Raw genomic sequence first — 23,626 nt, forward strand, 5'->3', positions numbered from 1 at the left:
TGTCCATCAAATGCTCCAAGGTGATTGGAGCATTACATAGTCCACATTGTATATTTATTTATTTATTTTTGTTTTTTTTTATTTGGAGTCACACTTGTCAAATTTGATTTGCCAGTAACCTGTGTACATGTCCATACTTGAGAAATACTTTGGTACTTTCAAGTAGTAGCCAACAGCATCATCAGTGTGCAACAATGGATAGAAATCTTTTTTCATAGTTTTTAAAATTTTGTTCAGCTGTCAGTAATCAACACAAAAACACCGTCTGCCATCCTTCTTCTCAAGGATCACAAGAGAGGACGAAAGGTTCTCGGAAGGTTCAATGATGTCATCTTGCACCATCATTTCTTATACTGACACAGTGCATTACCATGGTGATTTCTGCCTGCGCATCTGCATTTGTTCCTTCCACTGTTCAAACCATTTCTGTATGTCACTGTCTGTGAAGCTAAACAGGAGCTCTGTCTTTTTGCCATCCAAGATTGTGGAAAATTGTGTCTGTAGCAAACTGCCCATTTACTGGAACCAGAGGGATATGTTTCGATTACACTTGTTAGAGCATAAGCAAATTGCCTCATTTCCAAAGATGTTTATGCAGTTATATATCATGACAAACAGTTTCTTTTGATTACACTTGCAATAGCATAAGCAAATTGTCTTGTTTCCAAATATGTTTATGTAGTTATATATCATGACAATCAGTTTCTTAGTAATGTGAATAGTCCTTTTTTCTTTTTGTTGTGTACATAGTTCTGCGTAGTCAGCGCGTACACAACTTTCCCACTAGAGCGCGCCCTGTTAAGCACAACATGCACTAAGCACAACATGGTATTTCTATCATCTGATCTAACGGCAGAAGATAAACATGCCACGATAAGACCACGAGACATATTGCTGACACTCGCGTACTTCGCTAGAGCGACAAGTCAAATAATCTGATGGTGTGTGTACCAAAGGTCTTACAGTACGCACACCACACTTTTCTTTTTGTGTTGAAGTTGAATGCTTATGGTCATTAGATGCACTTAAATGTATGAAAACACAAGTGCATTACATCATAATATCTGTGAGCAAATGGTTTGAAAGAAAGACATCAGTTTATGTATAGCTACTGTAAATTTTTAAGTCTTATTATTATTATTGTAATATTTTCGTTAGATCATTACAGCAATGGACAATGTCAAAGTTCTCAAACTGGGCACTCAGTGGTGGTGTGGTGCACTAGAGTGCACAGATGGCACTGTGCAATGGTAATTTTCCCTTAGTCTCTCATCCCAGCTAGAGACAGTTAATGGCACTGACTGTAAACACAATTATAGTTGTTGTTATTGTTGTGATGGTGATTTCACTGTGTGCATTGGAGCTTGAGTGTATTGCAGTTGGAACAATAGGCCATCATCAAATTCTGCCAGAAATTAGACAAAACTATTACCAAAACATTTCAGATGACGAAGTAAATTTGTGGTGTTGCTGCATTGAATTGTAGTGTTTTGTGTAGATGGCACCAACATTTTTGACAAGGGAGAGACAGTTTGGAGGACGATGTGAATACTGGTCAGCCAAAAATGGTTTTAACTGAGTGGAAGAGTGAAGAAGTTGCAATATTGTTGCACTTAAGCAGCTCCCAAATGGTAGATGAGCTTGCAGCAGCAGGAGCCAACCATTTATGTGCTACAAAGTTCTGACTGACGACCTGAACATGTCATCTGTTACCCAGCACAGCATACCACACATCCACACACAAGACCAGTGTGATAATCACATGACAATTTGTGGGGACCTGTTAGGCAGTACTGATGATGATGTGATATTTCACAACCGGATAGTAACTGCAGATGAAACATGGTGTTTCCTGTATGATCTGCAACTGAAGTGACAATCTGCCACCAGGAAAACACCAGCATTGTCACAGCAGAAAAACCATGCCAAGACAGGTTAAAAGGCAACTGTGTTTTGATTTAACTGGAATTGTTCACATGGAATTCATCACTATCTACAAGGAGATCTTTGCAGTTTATATGATTCAGTTCATCACAAGATTACTCACCTTTTGTGTGGGAAGAACTGGCTGTTGCATCATGACAGTGCCCCTGCACATAGCTCTTTCCTCATCAAAGAGGAACTTGCAATGCAACAGGTCACTGTTTTGCCACACCCTGTGTACTCATCTGATTTCACATATGTGATTTTTGTCTCTTTTCTTGCACGAAAGCACGCCTACATGAGTGTAAACTTCATTAAGCTGAAGAGGTCATGACTGCACAAGAGAAATTGTATGGAACATTCCTGGAAAAGTGTTTCAGCAGTGCTTCCAGCAGCTATATGGACATTGGTGGAAGTGAATAGTGGCCAACAGCGACTATTTTGGTAGAGGATATGGATATGTTTAAGTGTACACCTCGGCCATATGGCTTTCAGCCCAAAAGCCATTCATACAAAAAGTACACCATGTTACACAGTGTCGAGACATAAAGGTTCTTATTGGTGTCTACTGTCCAGCCATCTCTCACAAAAGTTAATGAGTGTAATATTATACACATTGAAACACTGGGTTAGCTACTGAAATTACCTCACGGTATGTTACAATTAATGAATTCCTTAATGTCAAAAAATGGTTGGCCAACTAAGCAGTCATATATTGTATTCCATCATCTTTCAGCCATCCACCCAGGATAGTGTTATTTTTTCATTAAATGCAAAACATTTTTTGTTAGTTTTTATTGTAACTGTTATTGATATCAAATGAAACAATAGGGTTACTGTTATCAGTAGCTATACGTGACTAGTGATATATAACAGTGTACTTCATGTTTATTTTATTTATTTTGAATGATACCCATACAACCATCTTCAGGGTGAGTCAGCGACAGGGTTAAAACAACTTGACTCCATTTCTGTTGAGTGTATACACATATTAGAGATAACAACGAGACGATCAGTCATAGATAAAACTGTGCCTCTAAGAATAAAAAATTGCAAGTGCAAAGATAAGAAATGTGCAGTGCTTACAAATTATGTAGGGAATTATTAGAATGGATGTCATGAAGACTACTCATTTCACATTTGCGCTCTCAGAGGATGTATTGTTTTGAGTCTTAGCTAGCCATCATTCAGATGCATGCCATCCATTATAATAATTAATCATGTAATTCATAAACACCATAGAAGCTGACTCAGTTTTTGCTATGTTTTGTTCTTAGACATATTGCTTAATCTACAACTGATGTTCTCATTGCTGGCAGTATTGTCCCTGTAGCATGTGCAATTTCTTCACATATTGTGTCAAGTGGGTTTGATTCTGTCACTGAGTCACCATGAAGATGGCTGTATGATTATCAACTGAAATATCAAAATAAGAAGTAATGCTATTCCTTATTCATAACCAAAAGATGATAAAATATTGTATCTGCTGGAAAAACTTCAAGATGTCTGTTCGATTTTGTATTTTAACAATTCGTGTTTTCTTCCAGCATTGTACTTCTGGAAACTTCTTCTTTGTACAAGTTACACATAAACATATATTAGTGTATTACAAGCATGATCTTGTGTTGAGGAAGTAAAAGTTTATAGGGTACTGTATAGGAAGATCCAGTAATACTGTAATGGCCTTCTCTACAATAACAAAATAACATGGACATAATTAGATTCGTCCCATCAGATAATAGCACATGACATAATGTTCTGATAAAATGTAAGGTAACATGTTGTAACACAGACTTCTGGTGCATAGTTAATAAGATTACTTGACAATAAATTACACTAGACAGCTTACCAGTAATGAATTTTACATTCTATCCCCATGACAATTTATCATCTAAATACACACCAAAGAACTTGCCACAACTGAGGGCATCAAAAAGAAATTCATTTTTTAAACCAAAAATCATCAGTTTTGTTCACATTAAAGCATCTATTAACTCTAAACCAACAAAAGGCTTGGATAATTTTATTATCAACAAACTTTTTCAGCCATAGAGATCAGAATTACAGCAGAGAACAGTATTTTATCTGCATCCAGCATAAGTTATGTCAGATTTTATAAATCATTGTTGAAAATGGAAAATCCCAACACAGATCCCTGTTGAATGCCTATATTGATTTGGTCTATGCTAGGTCTTTCTGTGCCTACATAGACAATTTGTTTATAGTTCTCTAAATAAGATTTTAAAATTTTAGGCTTATGTTTCTACAAACATAGAAGTTTTGACTAGGAGCCATATATTTTAAGCACAATCAAAGACTGTACTTAGATCATAAAAAAGTTGCCTGACTGAAGCCTTTGTCCTTGATAACCAATAGTATGTATGAAAAACTCTGTGGAAAGAACTGTTGATAATTTTTTACTAAAATTCTATTGTACTCTAGTAATTATACCTGGGTTTTAAATATAAACATATCACAAATTGTGAGTGCTGCCTTCCAAATTTCGGAAAATTCTTGATGTATGGAACTATCCTGGGAAAAAGAGTTTGAAGGAGAATCTTTACCTCCTTTTTTGTATCTGAGATTTAGTCTAGATGATTTGTTTTCAGCAAGTGCATCTAGCAGTTAGAAAAGGTACATGGAAAATTACTAAGTTTTAGTGCAAAGTCCATATTTAAAGCTAACAACAATACAAAATTTACACTCACATAGCCATAAATTACAGTGATTTGTGATCAGTCCTCATGTATATAGTTCCATTTTAGGTCTTCCACCAATGTATCTCTGAAATGTCATATGCAACTGGCTTTTAGTAAGCATGTGGTAATATATTTGTGGAGCATACATATGCAATGTCTTTTGTAATATCTGTAAATAATAATCACTTAATGGGAATTTTTGTCCTTGTAGATGCAATACCAGATAGAAAACAGAGAAAATGCATAGCATAAAATATAACAATACTAGAGAAGGAAAGTTGTTACTCATCATCTAGCAGAGATGCTAAGTCGCGATAGGCGCAACAAAAAAATTCGCGCAATTATAGCTTTTGGCCATTAAGGCCTTTGCCAGCTGTACACACACACACACACACACACACACACACACACACACACACACACACACACAAACACACACACACACACACACACAAATGCAGCTAGCACATGCGTCTGCAGTCTCAGAAAACTGAGTGTGGTTTCAGTTCTCTGAGACTACATACGTGTGTGTGTGTGTGTGTGTGTGTGTGTGTGTGTGTGTGTGTGTGTGTGTGTGTGTGTGTGTACAGCTGACAAAGGCCTTAATGGCCGAAAGCTATAATTGTGTGAATCTTTTTGTTGTACCTATTGGGACCAGCATCTCCGCTATATGGTGAGTAGCAACTTTCCTTCTCTGGTATTGTTACATCCCATCCTGGATTTTCCATTGTGTGATAGCATAAAATATTATAGCCATTAGCATGGATCATAAGAAGGATACTGGATAATCAACTAGAAGGAAGATTAAATGTATAGTAATATCAAAATAGGCAAAGATAACACAATATTTTTTAAAAAATATTCTATTCCAAATCATTAACTTGAAGGACATCTATAGTTTGTAAGCCACTTTACTGTGTCTGTAGGAGAGTACTTCTTACATATATGATGTTTGAGAGGGTAAAGAAACATGTTCTGGTTATGGTGCACTTTGCAGTATGCAATGCACTTATTCTAACTATGTATATTCACCATTGTTTGGGGCTTGTAGAACTAAATCTGTACACATGTTTGTCTTCACAGGTGTGGCTTCGACAGGTTCCTGGTTGTGGCCCTGGCACTGCTCAGCTTTGGAGGACAGATCCTGCTCACAATGTCTCTACAACTGGAGCAGGCTGGTCCTGTAGCCATTGCTCGCTCAGCAGATATTGTTTTTGCTTTCATATGGCAGCTCCTTTTCTTCAAAGAAGTGCCAAACAGGTACAGACAGTTACAGTTATTTCATTTCCATCTTCCAGAACTATTAGCTGCATATATTACTCAGAGTTAGTTTTATGGAAGCAAGAAAGCATAGTGACAAATGCTTGTCACAAAGTTGTTTGTTGCTATGAAGTTTGACATGCAGTATATTTTCAAAATTTTTGTGTAACATTTTTAAGCAGGGTGAATGAAATGGAAAAACATTATAGAATATTTTGACAGGGCTGACTATTAGTACATATTACATTACACACTGAAAGAAGGATGGCCATATTGTTTGCAGACAAGCGGATTACTAGTCAGTGAGCAGCTATTCCTGAAGCATACACTCTGAGTTTTAACAGTGATACTCTCGGTGGTGCACAAATGCTCTTCTATAGTGTCTGGCATAGGCATTGGGCAAATAACTCCATAATACCCTTGTATGAGAGCTGTGCCTGCTCTCTCTTCTATCAATTCCTTCTGGAGTCTTAAGGCTTTCACGACCACTTATTGACAAACTACCTGTTGGCTTCTGTCTCGGGTTCTTTGATCGATGTTTGTTTGATGACTTTCCTGACATTTCATCAACAAAAGTGGCTGTCATTGTCAAAGATTCGCTGGCATGCCAACATCTGAGGGCTTTTCCGTGGTCATTATCAGTGTTCCACTGCAGTGTGGGAATCCAGGATCCATTCACCTTGAGGCTTTTCTCTTTCTAGTTGACGCTATTGTCATGTTTACAGATTTATATATCTTTGCTGAACAAGTGGTGTGATAGCTCGTCTCTTCAACAAGAACTTTCACGTAGGCCAATTTTATAACGTTGTTGGTCATACAGAGTCACATCTGCAGCTCGTGGTCTAATGGCTAGTGTTGCTGCCTCTGGTGGATCACAGGGTCCTGGGTTTGATTCCCGGCTGGGTTGGGGATTTTATCTGCCCAAGAACTGGGTGTTTGTGTTGTCCTCACCATTTCATCATCATCATTCATGACAGTGGCTAGATTGGACTGTTTAAAAAATGGGACTTTGTGTGGGTGCTGATGACTGCGCAGTTGAGTGCCCCACAAACCAAATATCATCATCAGCATCATCATCATCATCATCATCATCATCATCATCACAGAGTCACACAGCATATGCTACACCATGGTTGCTTTCTCCAGTAGTCCCAACCTGCAATGCTGCTTGTGTTCAGTGATACTGATGTTGATTGATTGTCCAGTCATTCCAGCATACACTTTTACACGTGTACATGGTATGTGGAATATTCCTTACATTGAAAGTGGGTCTCTTTGATCTTCTTCGTTGGTTTATAAGCAGCCTTTATGCTGCATTAACACAATCACATACCACTGCACTGAACAACAGAAGAAAAAGTTTGCAAGAGGTGGGAAGCATATTGATAGCTAAAATCGTGATGCGTCACGCACAGTGGTCAACCTCAATGAATGACCATTCATCAAAGAGGAACAGTCTAGGAGGGAATTTCATCATCATCTTGAGAACCATACCTATGGAAGATATAACTGCTAATACTGAAGTGGCCATGTGGACCCTTTCTTGTGAAAGTGGTGAGCAAATATGCACTGAAACTGCCAGGATAATGTGCCGAGCAAAACTACCAGCTCACAATCTGGAGAAAGAGTTACTGCCTGATGACACAGGAAACGTGAATGTTGTAATGTAGAATGAAGATCATTAGTGGAAGATTCAGGATCTATTAGCTCTGACAGTCTGCCAGAAGCAAAGCAGTTCCAATGCAGTAGATCACATGGAGTACCAATCAGTTAATCAAAGTATCTTCTTTCTCAGTGGTCATACAGAGGAACCTGTGTGCAAAACAGAAGCCTTACCATCTCTGCTGTATGAATTACCAAAAGGCAATAAAGATAATGTTCCATTAAGACTGTTTGTGAGTGCTCATGGCTCGCTGATGTACAAACTGGTGGAACACTTGACCTCTTTGCATCAGCTGCACATGGGAAAGACCAACACATACATAAAGGACTTGGGACATTCTATTGAGAAGTTGAGAAAACTAAAACTTGAACCAAATGACAGCCTGGTGAGCTTTAATGTTCTTTCTTTGTTTAATAAAGTGCCACTCAATGATTCTCTGGAGTATATCACTTCCATTTTCCTGCAAGACATCAGCAGGCTCTTTCATACATGTCTAACCATGAGGCATTTCATGTGGAATGGCAACTTCTGTAATGCATCACCACAGATAATCTACTTAGTCCAGTGGTATCCAATTTCTTCATGAAACATTTCAAAGTATAAGTGCTGGACTTGGTATCTTTTAAATTTAAGGTGTGGTACGGACACACAAACAATACCTTTTTTGTGTGGAGCCATGGTGAGAAACAGCCTGGTGATCCCCTAGGACACCTCAGCAAGCTCCATGACAACATAAAATTTACCATAGAGAGAGAAAAGTACCGACAGTTACTCTAGATTGATGTTCTAGTTATGAGGGATGGTAAATTCCTGGGACACAGCATGTATCGAAAACCAAAACACACTAACCAATACCTACAGAAACAGTCAAATCACCACCTGAACCAGAAAAGAGGCATAATAAATACATGTGTAATGGATGCAAGACAAATATGTGAACTGCAGCACCTCGGACATGAGATGGAACACCTAGAAAGCATTGTGAGAAGCAATGGGTAAACCACCAGTTACATAAGAAGTGTCACAGAATCAAGCATTGTCGGGTGTGGCCTTTCTGCCATATGTTCCCAGAGTGACAGACAGAATTGGATGTGTATTGTGCAGACAGAGTGTAAAGACTATTTATAAGCCAACAAAGATTATCAAAGAACATCTCAGATTGGCAAAGGTGAAAAGGAACCCACTTGAAATGTCGGAAATATCCTGTACACCATGTACATGTGGAAAAGTCTATGTTGGAATGACTGGACCATTAGTCAACACCAGGATCACCAAACATAAGTGGAATTGCAGGTTGGGACAAGTGGAGAAATCCGCCTTGGTGGAGCGTGCACATCTGAGATTGACCACATAATAAAATTTGCTGACATGGAAAATCTTGCTGTAGAGAAGAGCTGTCACACTTGCTTGTTCAGAAACGCTATAGAAATCCACAAATGTGAAAATAGCTTCAGGAAGAAAGAGGAAAGTCTCAAGGTAAACAGATCTTGGATTCCTGTGCTGCTCCAAATCACCATTGCGGGGAGCAATGGAAGAACCACAGTGGTAATGTCCACAGAAATGCCTTCAGACGTTGGTGTGCCAGGTGCATATAATCTGTGGCCACGAGGTAAACTTCAGTCTGCCACCATAAATGGAGTGTGAAGCTTTAACAGTGCCACACGCTCATGCTGGTGAAATGTCAGAAAAATCATCAAGTGAACAGCAGTTGAAGAACCAGAGACAGAAGCCAACAGGCAATTTGTCAGTTCCTTCTTGATCTCTTTGCTAAACAAAACCATGTCAAAATGTGCTGTAATTCTTTGAATCTTCTCTGTTAATCCTACATAGTAAGTGTCCCAAATTCATCAACAATACCTGAGAATCAGTTGAACAGGTGTTTTGTGAGACATTTGTTTTGTGAATGAGCTACATTGACCTACATTTCTTCAACTGAACTGCACCTTAGGTCTCACCAGATGGTTAATGTCAAACCCTTTTGGTTACTGTCAAATGTTTTATGGTAGTTACTGTCTGGTGCATTAACAGATTTTTCCATATATGCATGAGTAATACATTACTTTTACTTGTAACGGGAGTCAACTCAAACTCTGCTCCATGTGTTGATCCTTTGCAGGTTTTCCTGGATTTTGCTACTGTTTTCTGTATGCAACAACACTGTCCACCAACAGAGCTGTTATGTTATCCAACAGATAAATTATGCATGTCTTTAACATTAATGGCCCCATAACTCTTTTTTTGTGTGCTCTTGAAGTTACTTTCACATTGTTGTTGTGGTCTTCATGATGCAGCTCTCCATGCTACTCTATCCTTTGCAAGCATCTTCATCCCTGAGTAACTACTGCAACCTACACCCTTCTAAATCTGCTTAGTGTATTAATCGCTTGGTCTCCCTTTATGATTTTTACCCACCACGCTTCACTCCAGTACTAAATTGGATTCCTTGATGCCTCAGAACAAGTCCTACCAAATGTGTCCTCCTTCTAGTCAAGTTGTGCAACAAATTCTTCTACTCCCCAATTCTGTTCAGTACCTCATCGTTAGTTACATGGTCTACCCACTTAATCTTCAGAATTCTTCTCTAGCTCAACATTTTGAAAGCTTCTATTCCCTTTTTGTCTAAACTATTTTTCGTCCATGTTTCGCTTCCATACATAGCTACGCTCCATACAAATACTTTCAGAAAGGACTTCCTGACATGTAAATCTATACTAGAAGTTAACAAATTTCTCTTCTTCAGAAACACTTCCTTGGTATAGCCAGTCTCCATTTTATATCTTCTCTACTTTGACCATCATCACTTATTTTGCTTCCCAGGCAGAAAAACTCATGTACTACTTTAAGTGTGTTATTTCCTAATCTAATTCCCTCAGCATCACCTGATTTAATTTACCTACATTCCATTGCTTTTGTTGATGTTCACCTTATATTGTCCTTTCAGGACACTGTCCATTATGTTCAATTGCTCTTCCAGGTCCTTGATTATCTCTGACAGAATTACAATGTTGTTGGCAAACCTCAAAGTTTTATTTCTTCTCCATGGATTTTAATTCCTACTCCAAATTTTTCTTTTATTTTCTTCACTGCTTGCTCAATATAATTTCTTTCACATCTGACAATGTTGTTCTGTTAAAAACAATCGATTTAATTCTACATGTTAGAAATTCTTGCATCCACTCAGGAAACTAGTTCAACTTCCAATAATCTCATGTTTTGTATACTAAGTGACAATACAGAACTGCACTGAACACCTTCTAGAAGGTGAGGAACACTTCATTAACCAGGGTGCCATTATAAGTTAAGAGGAGCTATCTGCTTTGTTTGTCATGTGATACCTTGCTTATTCCTTGATCTTCACAAAATTATTTTGCTTCTTAATCAGTATGTGGTATCTTACGGAGGCAACATCATTTATTCGTAGGGTATTACTCTTATCATTCTTGTGTGTGCTTTTCAGTTGTTTCATTTACTGGAGAGAGTTATAGTTCATTATGTCTTATTTGGTCTGAATGTTTCCAGCCTGCTACAGCCTTTACTTTCTCTCACAAACTTTCTTCCTGCAGTTGGAGTTGATCACATCAAGGACTGTGGCTCCCACCCTTACAGAACAACTGTGCATTCATTTGCTTCAAACAGCTCCTCCTGGGTCTGTGTGGCAATATGTTGACAAGTGTTTGCTACATTTTTGTACACTTTTGAGAATTTATGTAACTTAATTAAACCATCTATAAAATGTAATCTTTTAGAGATTTAAAACTAAACTTTCTTAAAGACGTGTTTCATGTTAACCTATTTAAAACTCAAGTTTGCTTCTCATTAGAGGAATACTCAGCTGCAGAATAGCAGGCGAATAGGACAGCCAACCAGTTGCAATAAATGGTGGTTTTAAGTTAACCTTAACCATGGTTTCAACAGATTTAAACCCATATTCTTCAGAAGGACAAGAAGTAAATTTCACATTAGCGAATAGTCAGTTAGTAAAGTGATCTAACATCTCCACATAAAATGTGTCAGCAATGATGTGTACATCCATTTGTAAAAACTGAGGCCCCTAAAATCAAAGGCTTGCCACATCAGTAAAATCAGTCTCATAAAATGCAAGACCATGTTAAGAGCTACATGGTCTTAGAGCTTAACATGCTCTGGCATTTTGTGTGATTGATTTTACTGATGTGACAAGACCTTGATTTTAGGGGCCTTAACTTTTACAGATGGGTGTACAGATCATTTCCTACACATCTCATGTGACTAACTGACTATTTACTAATGTGAAATTTGTTTCTTGCCCTTCTGAAGAATATGGGTTTAAATCTGTTGAAACCATGGTTAAGATTAACTGAAGACCATCATTTATTGCAACTGGTTGGCTGTCTTATTCACCTGCTAACAATACTTTAGTTCTCCTTTTGATTGCTTACATCTTCTTTTCTCACATTTTTAGTAGACATGGCACCGATGAAGACTAATATTTTGATAATTTTGTTCTAACAGACTTAATGTTTGGGTATCACACCTGATGAGGTAGGATCACTGAACAACCAAGAGAGTAGTTACAAATAATGGTTGAACAATTAGTAAAAATATATGTGGAGTATCATCGTGCAGGTAGCAGAAGACTTGGGAATATTTAGAGCAATATGTTTCCACAAAACACATGAAACAGATGTTGGTAAAGCCTGAGTTGTTGCTCTTTCTGAAGAATATAATATGACTTAAATGAGATGTCTTCAATAAGCATAATACTATTCCAGACAACAGGGAATGTTTGCATATTAAGAACATGAAATTATCATATGCACCACTCTGAGCAGTACTGAAGACAGTTTCTGACAACGTATTTGTGTTTCATGTTGTACTGGTCCTATTATTTCTATTTGGTTGGATAGTAATTGGGGGGGGGGGGGGCATAGGGGGGGAGGGGGAGGGGCAGAGGAATTATTGCTGCTGTTTTTACATACAGGGTGGTCCATTGATCGTGACTGGGCCAAATATCTCACGAAATATGCATCAAATTAAAAAACTACAAGGAACGAAACTTGTATAGCTTGAAGTGGGAAAGCAGATGGCGGTATGGTTGGCCTGCTAGATGGTGCTGCCATAGGTAAAACAGATATCAACTGCGTTTTTTTTTAAAGAGGAACCCCCATTTTTTATTACATATTTGTGTAATACGTAAAGAAATATGAATGTTTTAGTTGGACCACTTTTTTTGCTTTGTGATAGATGGCGTTGTTGTAGTCACAAACATATGGCTCACAATTTTAGACGAACAGTTGGTAACAGGTAGGTTTTTTAAATTAAAATACAGAACGTAGGTATGTTTGAACATTTTATTTTGGTTGTTCCAATGTGATACATGTACCTCTGTGAACTTATCATTTCTGAGAACTGATGCTGTTACAGCGTGATTGCATGTAAATACCACATTAATGCAATAAATGCTCAAAATGATGTCCGTCAACATCAATGCATTTGGCAATACGTGTAATGACATTCCTCTCAACAGCGAGTAGTTCGCCTTCCATAATGTTCGCACATGCATTGACAATGCGCTGACGCATGTTGTCAGGTGTTGTCGGTGGATCACGATAGCAAATATCCTTCAACTTTCCCCACACAAAGAAATCCGGGGACGTCACCATGGTATGGTGCTTCGACAACCAATCCACTTGTCATGAAATATGCTATTCAATACCGCTTCAACCACACGCGAGCTATGTGCCAGACATCCATCATGTTGGAAGTACATCGCCATTCTGTCATGCAGTGAAACATCTTGTAGTAACATTGGTAGAACATTACATAGGAAATCAGCATACATTGCACCATTTACATTGCCATTGATAAAATGGGGGCCATTTATCCTTCCTCCCATAATGCCGCACCATACATTAGCCCGCCAAGGTCGCTGATGTTCTACTTGTCGCAGCCATCGTGGATTTTCTGTTGCCCAATAGCGCATATTATGCCGGTTTATGTTACTGCTGCTGGTGAATGACGCTTCATCGCTAAATAGAATGTGTGCAAAAAATGTGACATCATCCCGTAATTTCTCTTGTTCCCAGTGGCAGAACTGTACATGATGTTCAAAGTCGTTGCCATGCAATTCCTGGTGCATAGAAATATGGTACGGATGCAATCGATGTTGATGTAGCATTCTCAACACCAACGTTTTTGAGATTCCCGATTCTCACACTGTTTGTCTGCTACTGATGTGTGGATTAGCCACGACAGCAGCTAAAACACGTACCTGGGCATCATCATTTGTTGCACGTCGTGGTTGACATTTCACATGTGGCTGAACACTTCCTGTTTCCTTAAGTAACGTAAGTATCCCGCAAATGGTCCAGACACTTGGATGACCTCGTCCAGGATACCGAGCAGCATACATAGCACATGCACGTTGAGCATTTTGATCACAATAGCCATACATCAACAGAATATCGACCTTTTCTGCATTTGGTAAACGGTCCATTTTAACACGGGTAATGTATCACGAAGCAAATATCGTCCACACTGGCGGAATGTTATGTGATACCACGTACTACATTTGTGACTATTACAGTGCCATCTATCACAAAGCGAAAAAAATGGTCCAACTAGAACATCCATATTTCTTTACATACTACAAGAATATGTAATAAAAATGGGGGTTCGTATTAAAAAAAAAAAAACGCAGTTGATATCCGTTTGGCCTATGGCAGTGCCATCTAGTGGGCCAACCATAGGGCCATCTGGTTTCCCCCTTCAACCTAGATGAGTTTCGTTCTTTGTAGTCTTTTTCATTTGATGCTTATTTCGTGAGATATTTGGCCCGATCACTATCAATGGACCACCCTGTATATGAAGGGCACAATGGCAAAAACAGAAGAAAAGAATGCTCATCAAGGATCTTTGGAAAAATTTATATCCAGTATAGAAAATTATGTGCATGTTTGACAAGAAGTGGCCATTAAACTCACTTAAAAAATTGACAGTCAAGAAAAAGGTGCTGCAAGAATAAATATCATAGAAAATGGGACTTGGATTAAACACTATGAAGAACTATGGACTAAAGATGATGACAAAGGGGAAGAAATAATGGCTACACAGGATGAAGGGGGCCAACTTGTGAATCAAGAAGATAACGTCACACCAGGCGAGATGCAAGAGGCCATAAAACAGATGGAAAACTTGGAGACTCGGGGTGCTTCCATTGCGACAACTCTCATTTTGTTTCTGGGTCATACCCATACACCCATGACTCATCTCCAGTTATCACGGTGTTCAGAAATCCACATTCAGTGTTGGTGGTGTCCAGGAGCTCCTGTCTAATGTCAAAACAGAGTTTATTTTGTTCCAGCGACAACAACTTGGGCACAGATTTCTCAGCCACTCAATGCATGTTCAAATCATCACGAAAAATTGCATGTGCAGAATCTTTACTTACTCCAACCTCTTGGGCAATCTCCTATATGGTCAATCGATGATGTGCCATCACCAAATTTAGCACCCTATCAACAACAGCTGCACTCACAGTTGTTTGGGTCCTGCCAGAACGCTGGTCACTTTCCGCTGACTTGTGGCCAGTTTTGAATCGGTTGAACAACTCCTTAATTTGTATTACACCTGTCGCATCTTCTCCAAACACCTGCTGAATCTTACGAATTGTTTTGCTGTGAGAATCACCACGCTTTTGACAAAATTTGATGCAGTATATTTGCTCAACACATACAGTCATCTTGAGAGAATCGGTAATCCAACGAACACGTTGTGTAGCACCTCACTCAGCAACCAACAAGCAGCGACTGATGTGCTGGAAGGCAGGGACAAAATTCATGCATGTGCACAAAGGTCTCATCCTTTACTGTGTACAGTGGCTCCATGCTATCATCTCTATTTTGTGGGTAAAGTTGAAGTTCAGATACTTTTTAGACAAACCTCATGTCTGTTCTGAGACGCAATGACTGGCCTCATTTAAACTCTTCTGTTAGGAGAGTTAATTTAGAGATGGATTGGCTGCTCGGATCAGGTATGGGGTCTCCTGTTGATTCCATCAGTAGGTGGGACTGTACTAGGCATGGTCTTCACTGTAACTGGAAAAGGAAGGGAAAACTGTATGGGCAAATAATAAATAACTTGGGGGAGGGGGGGGGGGAAGCACTTTCACATATGATAAAAGTACCAGTGGTTATAAGTGACAGAACAGCAGTTTTTTAAGGCAGGGAAGTAGGAACAAAAGATTTACAGTCGGGTTGAAAATGAATTCACACTCATAAAAGAGGCAGCCAGAAAGCAAATTTTAATGTACATAATTCTTCCAAAGAGCCTCTGATTGAAACTGAAGATATTCAAAAATTTACAGAAAAATTAATTTCATCCAGTTGTAATTCAGCCAATGCACAAAATCAGTAACCCTTCTTATTGTATCAGAATAGCTGAGGCGTAAGGGATAAGCTTAATGAGTGTATCACCTGTGTAGAAGAATTACAGTTCAGCAAATCAGCTGATATAATTTGCCTCTCTGAGCATCATATGAGCATTCATATATATATGTTAAATTTTACAGGGTTCAAGTTAGCTTCTTACTTCTGTAGAGAAAATATGGAGAAAGTAGGAGTTACCACATTTGTCAGAAACTCTCTTAATTTCAAGAATATTGATATTAATAAATTTTACTCTGAGTAGCACATACAAGCTTGTGCAACAGAAGTAGTCTTTCATAACAAGTCCTGTATAATAGTAAGTAGCCAAAGAGCACCTTCAGGAAACTTTATCCTCTTCATAAAATATCTGGAAACTTTGTTGTCCAATCTTACAGTAAAAAATAGGGAAAGGTTGCTGGTGATTTTAATGCAGACAGTTATTGCAATTGGTCACACTGTCATTCAGTTTAATTCTTTGTGTGAACTTTGCAATCAAGGTATGTAAATATTCTGAGACTGCTTCTGATAATACATTTGTAGACAAATCTAGGGAAAAAAGTCATATCACAAAACCAATAGTAAATGGGTTATCTGATCATAACATGCAGCATCATATGTTAAATGTTGAAACTTGTCAGGATATGTAATCTGTTAAACCTGAGTACAGGAGGGTAATAAGTTAGTCAAAAATTGAGACTTTTAAGAAACTGCTGAAAGATGTGAACTGGATAGATGTTTACAGCACTTCTGACTCAAATGAAAAATACAAAATATTCATTACTTAAGTTACTTACTCTTTTGAAAGTTGTTTCCCCTAAAGGTAAATCAAATAAAACAGAAGTGTAAAAATAAACCATGGATTGCACAAGGAATAAAGTATCCTGTGGCACAAAAAGAGACTGTATCTACTATCTAGGAATACTGCAAAATATCAAAGCAAATAATCAAGAAACCTAAGCAGCTTTATTATGAGAAAAAGATAATTGCATCAGACAACAAAATACAAACTATATGGGATATAGTGAAGAGAGAGACAGGTGAAGGCAAAAAGGAAGAGCAACAGATAGCTCTAAAAATAAATGAGACATTGGTAACAAGTGCATGTAGTTTTGTAAACCTCTTAAACAAGTACTTTGTTTCTCTTACTGATGGGTTTGGGTTATCAGGTTCAGCAAACAGTGCAATGAAATATCTGAGACCAGTCTTCACAAATAACTTCAGTGAAATGGAAATGACACTCATGACACCCAAAGAAGTAGCACCCATCATAAAATCCTTAAAATCAAAGTATTCTGGTGGTTAAAATAACGTATCAATGAAGTTAATCAAAGAATGCTCTTGTGAGTTGAGCTCCATCTTAAGTTATTTGTGTAATCAATCTCCTACCCACTGACCATTTCCAGACTGGCTAAAATATGCTGAATTTACAGGAAAGTGGGGAGGGGGTAAAACTATTGACCAGTTTTACTTTTCCCAATTTTTCAAAAATATTTGAAAAGGTTGTGTTCAGGTGTCTTCTGAAGCATCTGACTGCAAATAATATACTGCCCAAGTCACAGTTTGGGTTCCTTAAGGGTTCCTTTATAGAGAAGGCTATTTACACATACAATGATAATGTACTTAATTCATGAGATAACAAATTAGAGGGCACTGGCATTTTTTGTGGCCTGTCAGAAGACGTTGACTGTCTCAATTACAGCATTCTCTTAAGTAAATTAGAATATTATGGAGTCACTGGCAGTGCTGTGAAATGGTTCTAGTCTTACCAACTAACAGGAAAAAAAGGGTCTTGTGAAATACCTGTGGACCAAGGAATCAGTCTTCATCTGATTGAGAACTAATTACATGTGGTGTTCCTCAAGGTTCCATCTTGGGTCACTTGCTTTTTCTTGGTGCATTAATGATCTCTTGTCTGTTATACTGCCAGATGCTAAGATTGTTTTGTTTGCAGATGATGCAAACATTGCAATAAATAGCAAGTCAAGTCTAGATTTAGAAATGGCTGCTAATCAAATTTTCACTGACTAATAAATAGTTTAAGGGTAGTTCACTGTCGTTAAGCTTTGAAATTGAGTAGTTCAGAACCTGTAAGAGATTTCCTTCCAGCATGTGCATGACGTATGAAGACATACAGATCAAAGAAGTTGACAGTGTTACAACTCAATAATAAATTCAGTTGGGAAGGGCTTACCACTATATGCAGTGCGAATGACGTCAGATGTTGGATGTATAAATATAAAAAAGTGCAGAAGTGTGTAATAAGACTCATTTCTGGTGTAAATTCAAGAACATCATGTAGAAACCTGTTCAAGGAACTATACTACCCAGTGCTTCTCAGTATATTTATTCCTGAATGAAATGTGTTGCAAGTAACATGACTGTATTGCCAGCCAATAGTTTGATACATAGATTCAGTACTAGGAATTAGAACAGTCTGCATAAAGACCTAAAATCACTTACCTTATTGCAAAAAGGTGTCAAATATAAATAATATAAATAAATATATATAAATAAAATAGAAAGAAACATTCCACATGGGAAAAATATATTAAAAACAAAGATTCCATGACTTACCAAACGGGAAAGCGCTGGTAGATAGGCACAATAAAAAACACACAAACACATACACAAAATTTCAAGCTTTCGCAACCCACGGTTGCTTCATCAGGAAAGAGGGAAGGAGAGGGAAAGGTGAAAGGATGTGGGTTTTAAGGAAGAGGGTAAGGAGTCATTCCAATCCCGGGAGTGGAAAGACTTACCTTAGGGGGAGAAAGGACAGGTATACACTCGCACACACACACACACATATCCATCCACACATATATTACAAGATTCCCTTATAAGTAAAAAATGATTTTATTTATGAACACTGTTTTAGAACTAGTACTGAAACTTACAGTTTCATTTTTACTATGAAGGGGTCACCAGAATAAAGTGCTAACCCTCAAACTAGAAAGGAGTAGTCTGACCAAGCTGTCATTTTGTCTAATGCTGATAATATTGTCACGTAGAAGAAGGTGTAATGAGATGAATGACAAACACTAACTTCACTTAACGAAGGTTTATTCAGCACTTGCACATACAAGAGTGTGGAGTGAACTGCCTTCAGCCAGAACACATATGGTATACATACAGTTACAGAACATTTCAGTACTTTGATTCTTGAGATTTGTGGAGACTTCCAGAATGTACTCAAACTGAATACATAAATTAAAATTTTACAGTTCGGGTGAGTTTTGAACTCGCAACCCTCCATGCAACAGTCTAGTATCATAACCACTACCGGTACACTACAGTGACTGTTCTACTCAGCTTCTTCTGCAACATTGTTCCCTCCATAAGAGAACAGCATCTCGGTGTTATGTCCTCCTAGTTCAGGAATGAGTCATCGGTCCTCCATACTTTGACTCTCGATGAACGATGTTCACCCTGGTGGCGATCTTCTTAGAACTTCCCTTGCCACTACACCCTTCATCACCTTTCCGCTTGTTTCCTGTCACTGGAGGTCCGAATTTACCCTGGGTTGCAGAATCCTTATAGGGCGTCATTCGTAGGATGTGGACTGTATCTCTAATCTTTCATCGTCTTGTGCCAGGGTCGAAATCTTCGTAAGTAATGTCAAACAATTGTCTTACAACCTTACAAGGTCCAATGTAGTGCTTGAGGAGCTTCTCAGAGAGCAACCTTCCGAACAGGAGTGAAGATCCAGACGAGGTCACCAGGCTGGTAGACAACAGGATGGTGGCTTGCGCCATAGCTTCGGCGATCGTTTTCTTGAGCCTGCAGTGTGTGGAGTTGAGCTAACAGACAACAGGGTGGTGGCTCGCATCATACCTTCAGCAATCATTTTCTTGAGCCTGCAGCATGCGGAGTCAAGCTAACTGCCAAGCTTCCTCAGCTCTGATTAACAACTGGATGATGTAGTCATCGTCCATGTCATCATGATGTAATGGAAACACAGTGTCCGATGTCATCATTGCCTCACTCCCATGCACCAAGAAAAGAGGCGTAAATCTTGTGGTGTCTTGTTTGGCGGTGTTGTAGGCAAACGTCACGAAAGCTAGCACCTTATCTCAGTTGTTCTGCTCAACATTGACGAACATTGATAGCATGTCGGCCAAGGTATTATTAAGGCGTTCAGTAAGCCTGTTAGTTGGCAGATGGTAGGCAGTCATCGTGTGTTGAGTAATGTTGCACTTGCGGTTTATCTCTGTCGCAAGATTCAATTGAAAAACTTTCCCTCAATCTGTAATTAACGACCTTGGGGCACCGTGTTTTAATACAATGTTTCCTATGATGAATTTAACTATGTCGAATGCTTCAGCTGTTTTCATGGCTTTTGTAATGGCATAGTGAGTCACATGATCAGTGCAAACAATAATCCATCTATTGCCACTAGCAGACATTGGAAATCATCCGAGGAGGTCAATCCCAACATGTAGGAAAGGTTTCTGAGGAACTGCCTTTTCCCTCTGACACTCTCAGCAGTGTGACACATAGTGATGGACACTCCTAAATAAGCCTGGCCAGAAAAATCTCTTGCAGATCCTATCGTATGTCTTAATAAATTCTAAATGTCTGGCCTCAGGTGTGTCATGGAATTTTTTGTAGAACATCTAAGCGCATGTGTTTAGGAATCACTGGTAGCCCCCTCTTTCCAAACAGATCAAAGTTTTTCTTGCAGAGTAATCCATTAACTACCTTAAATTTCCTTTCACATCCTCTGACCAATTTAAGGCAAGCATAATTTGAGTTATCTTGACGGCCTTCTTCTGTTCAGCAGAGAGATCCTGGAGTGCAGCGAGACAGTCACTATCTTCATCAAAGTCTTGATGGTCTTGCACAGGGTTTCTTGAGAGACAGTCAGCATCTTGGTGTTTTCTTCCACTTTTGTACACTGTGGTAATGTCATACTCTTGAAGACGTAGTGCCCACCTGGCAAGTCGTCCTGTTGGATCCTTAAGACCTGTCAGCCAACAAAGTGAATGATGGTGTGTAACAACTGTGAATGGCCTTCCATAGAGATACTGTTGAAATTTGCACGTGGCCCAGATCACAGCAAGATATTCTCTTTCTGTAATTGAGTAGTTTCTCTCAGCTTTTGTAAGTGTCCTAGAAGCATAGGCTATAACCTCCTCTTTTCCATCCAAAATTTGCACCAGAACAGCACCAATCCCATACCCACTGTCATCTGTGTGTATTTCTGTAGGTGCTCTCTCGTCATACAGACCAAGTACAGGGCCAGTCGTGAGAATATTTTGCAGCGCATTGAAAGAATCTTGTTGAGCACCACCCCAGACAAATTTAGATCAGCTTTTAACAACTCTTGGCGTGGTCTGACTTTGATACAAAAGTCTTTGGTAAAATGACAGTAATAAGAACATAATCTGAGGAAGCTTCTCACATCTCTAATACTTCTAGGAATTGGAAATTCCCTTATAGATCACACCTTTTTCTGGGTCTGGCTGCACACCTTCATTTGACATAAGTTGTCCATGTATTTTGATTTCTTTTGCTCCAAGGAGACACTTTCTTGGATTAAGTTTCAGTCTGCCTTGGTGGAGACACTTAAGAATGGCCCTCAGTCTTTTTGTGTGTTCATCAAATGTCTCTGAGAACACTATAATGGCATCTAAATAACAAAGACACATCATCCACTTCAGGTGACTTAGAATATTATCCATCAACCATTCAAAAGTGGCTGGTGCATTACACAAACCAAACGGCATTTCCTTAAACTCATACAGGCCCTCAGGGGTAATGAATGCAGTTTTCTCACGATCAGCCTCATCTACTTTGATTTGCCAATATACCGAGTACATGTCCATGGTTGAGAAAAATTTAGCCCCCTTCATACAATCTAGTGTATCGTCAATTCGTGGAAGAGGTTAAACATCCTTTTTATTATCTTATTAAGCTTCCTGCCATCCTTCTTCCTGATGAGAACCACTGATGATGACCTTGGGCTCTGTGAAGGCTGAATGATGTAATTCTTCATCATTTTCTCTACCTCGTCATGAATGGTTCAGTGTTCCATTGCTGACACATGGTATGCTCTCTGGCTTATTGACTGATGGTCTCCAGTGCTAATCCGGTGCTTCACTGTTGATTTGTCTAATATGTTCTTTACCTGTGGATTGAAGCATTAAGAGAACTCTTGTAGAACGGCAAGTAGCTTCTTCTGTTCTTCCTTAGTGAGATCTGGTGATAGTCAAGCTAGAAGATCTTATCTCGTAGTTGTAGCGCTAATTGCACCCACAGACTTGGCATGGGAGGTTTCTCTGGCGCTCACCTGCTCTGCAATTAATGGCTCAGTGTTTGCTATGCACATGCATCTTGGAAAGATCTGCAGTTCTCGGCGACAGTTAACTATCCACAATTCACCAAATCCGTTCTTAAATGAGATGACAGAGGCTGGGATGACCAAGTTATTCTTCAGTGGTATGCTTATCTTACATTCCACTACAAGATCCATGGGTTGATGCATGGCATGACACATGACAGTTACCTGCTGACTGCAGGAATGATCACTTCATCCAGTACACATAGTCTTCACACACTCAGATGCGCATCTTCCTGTCCACTGTATTTCATCTCATCTAGCGTAATCTTCGAGCGATCTCAATCTATAATTGGCTGAGAAGCTTTCAAAAGGTCCCATCTGAGAATGACGTCATGACTACACTCTTGTAAGACAATAAATTCTAAGGGCTGTGTATGGCCACTTATACCCACGCGAATGACACACCTTCCTGTTGGTTTTACATATTTCCCATTAGCCATCTTCAGCAGAGATGTTTTGTTGTTGATGAATACGGTTTTCTGCAACTGGCAACAGTACTTCTCCGAAATGACTGAATATGTTGCTCCAGAGTCCACAAGAGCTTGGGCTTGTTGGCCATCCATGAGGATATCGACGTAGTTTCCTATCATTTTTGTAGTGATTGATGGCAGAGGATTTTTCTCTTTGGCAGCCTCACCTCCAAGGAAGGTTGCACCTTTAGTTTTCCAGGTTGCGGCGGCTGGTTGATCGGCAGGAGCTTCTAAACGGCGATGGAGACCTCGATTGGCATGTTGGGGAACGTCCTCTCTAGTGGCTAGCTTGTTCATCTTCGTCATCCCAGAGTTGGAATTGGCTAAGATTGGTCTACTGTCTTTTGGTGCGGGCATCATCAAATATCCGCTGCCTTTCTCGACAATAGTACACCACATGTCCTGGTCGTCTGCAGTGGAAACATTCTGGTTGGTTATCCTGGGTCCACCAGGCGTCAGTCTTCCTTGGTGCCCAAACAGGTTCCTCATGCGGCATTGTAGGAAAGTAACTTCACCTGTGTCTTGGCTTTCTGCCGTTTTAAAGGGAAATCAAGGACAAGAGATTGGGTTCAATGTCTGTCCCACTTCCTCCCTTATGACCTCTTGAAGTGTCTCAGTTTTTTGCTCATCATGCAATCCAAGTGCCTTATGAACTTCCTCTCTCACTATCTGATGAAGAACGCTTGTGAAATCAGTTTCTTCCTCCATCACAGACGTCAATACAACGTTTGAAAGCCGTTCAAACTTCTTGCATGTATTTCTTTTTTGATCCTTTGTCTCAATATACTGGCACTATTTTATGAAGTCATCTGCTGTCGAAACCTTCTTCAGGAGTAGGGCTTGATACATGTCCTCAGCAACAC

At 39.1% G+C, this 23,626-nt stretch overlaps 1 protein-coding gene across 1 annotated transcript in view; it reads left to right on the forward strand.

Moving 5' to 3' along the window:
- Positions 1-23,626, forward strand: part of LOC124712523 (solute carrier family 35 member G1) — a 593,502-nt gene that overhangs the window by 550,886 nt on the left and 18,990 nt on the right. Inside the window, exon 7 of the mRNA XM_047242834.1 lies at positions 5,706-5,882. Within this exon, the coding sequence (XP_047098790.1) occupies positions 5,706-5,882 (177 nt within the window). The remainder of the gene's footprint in view (positions 1-5,705; positions 5,883-23,626) is intronic.

Source organism: Schistocerca piceifrons, chromosome 8 (assembly GCF_021461385.2).
Source record: "Schistocerca piceifrons isolate TAMUIC-IGC-003096 chromosome 8, iqSchPice1.1, whole genome shotgun sequence".
NCBI lineage: Eukaryota > Metazoa > Arthropoda > Insecta > Orthoptera > Acrididae > Schistocerca > Schistocerca piceifrons.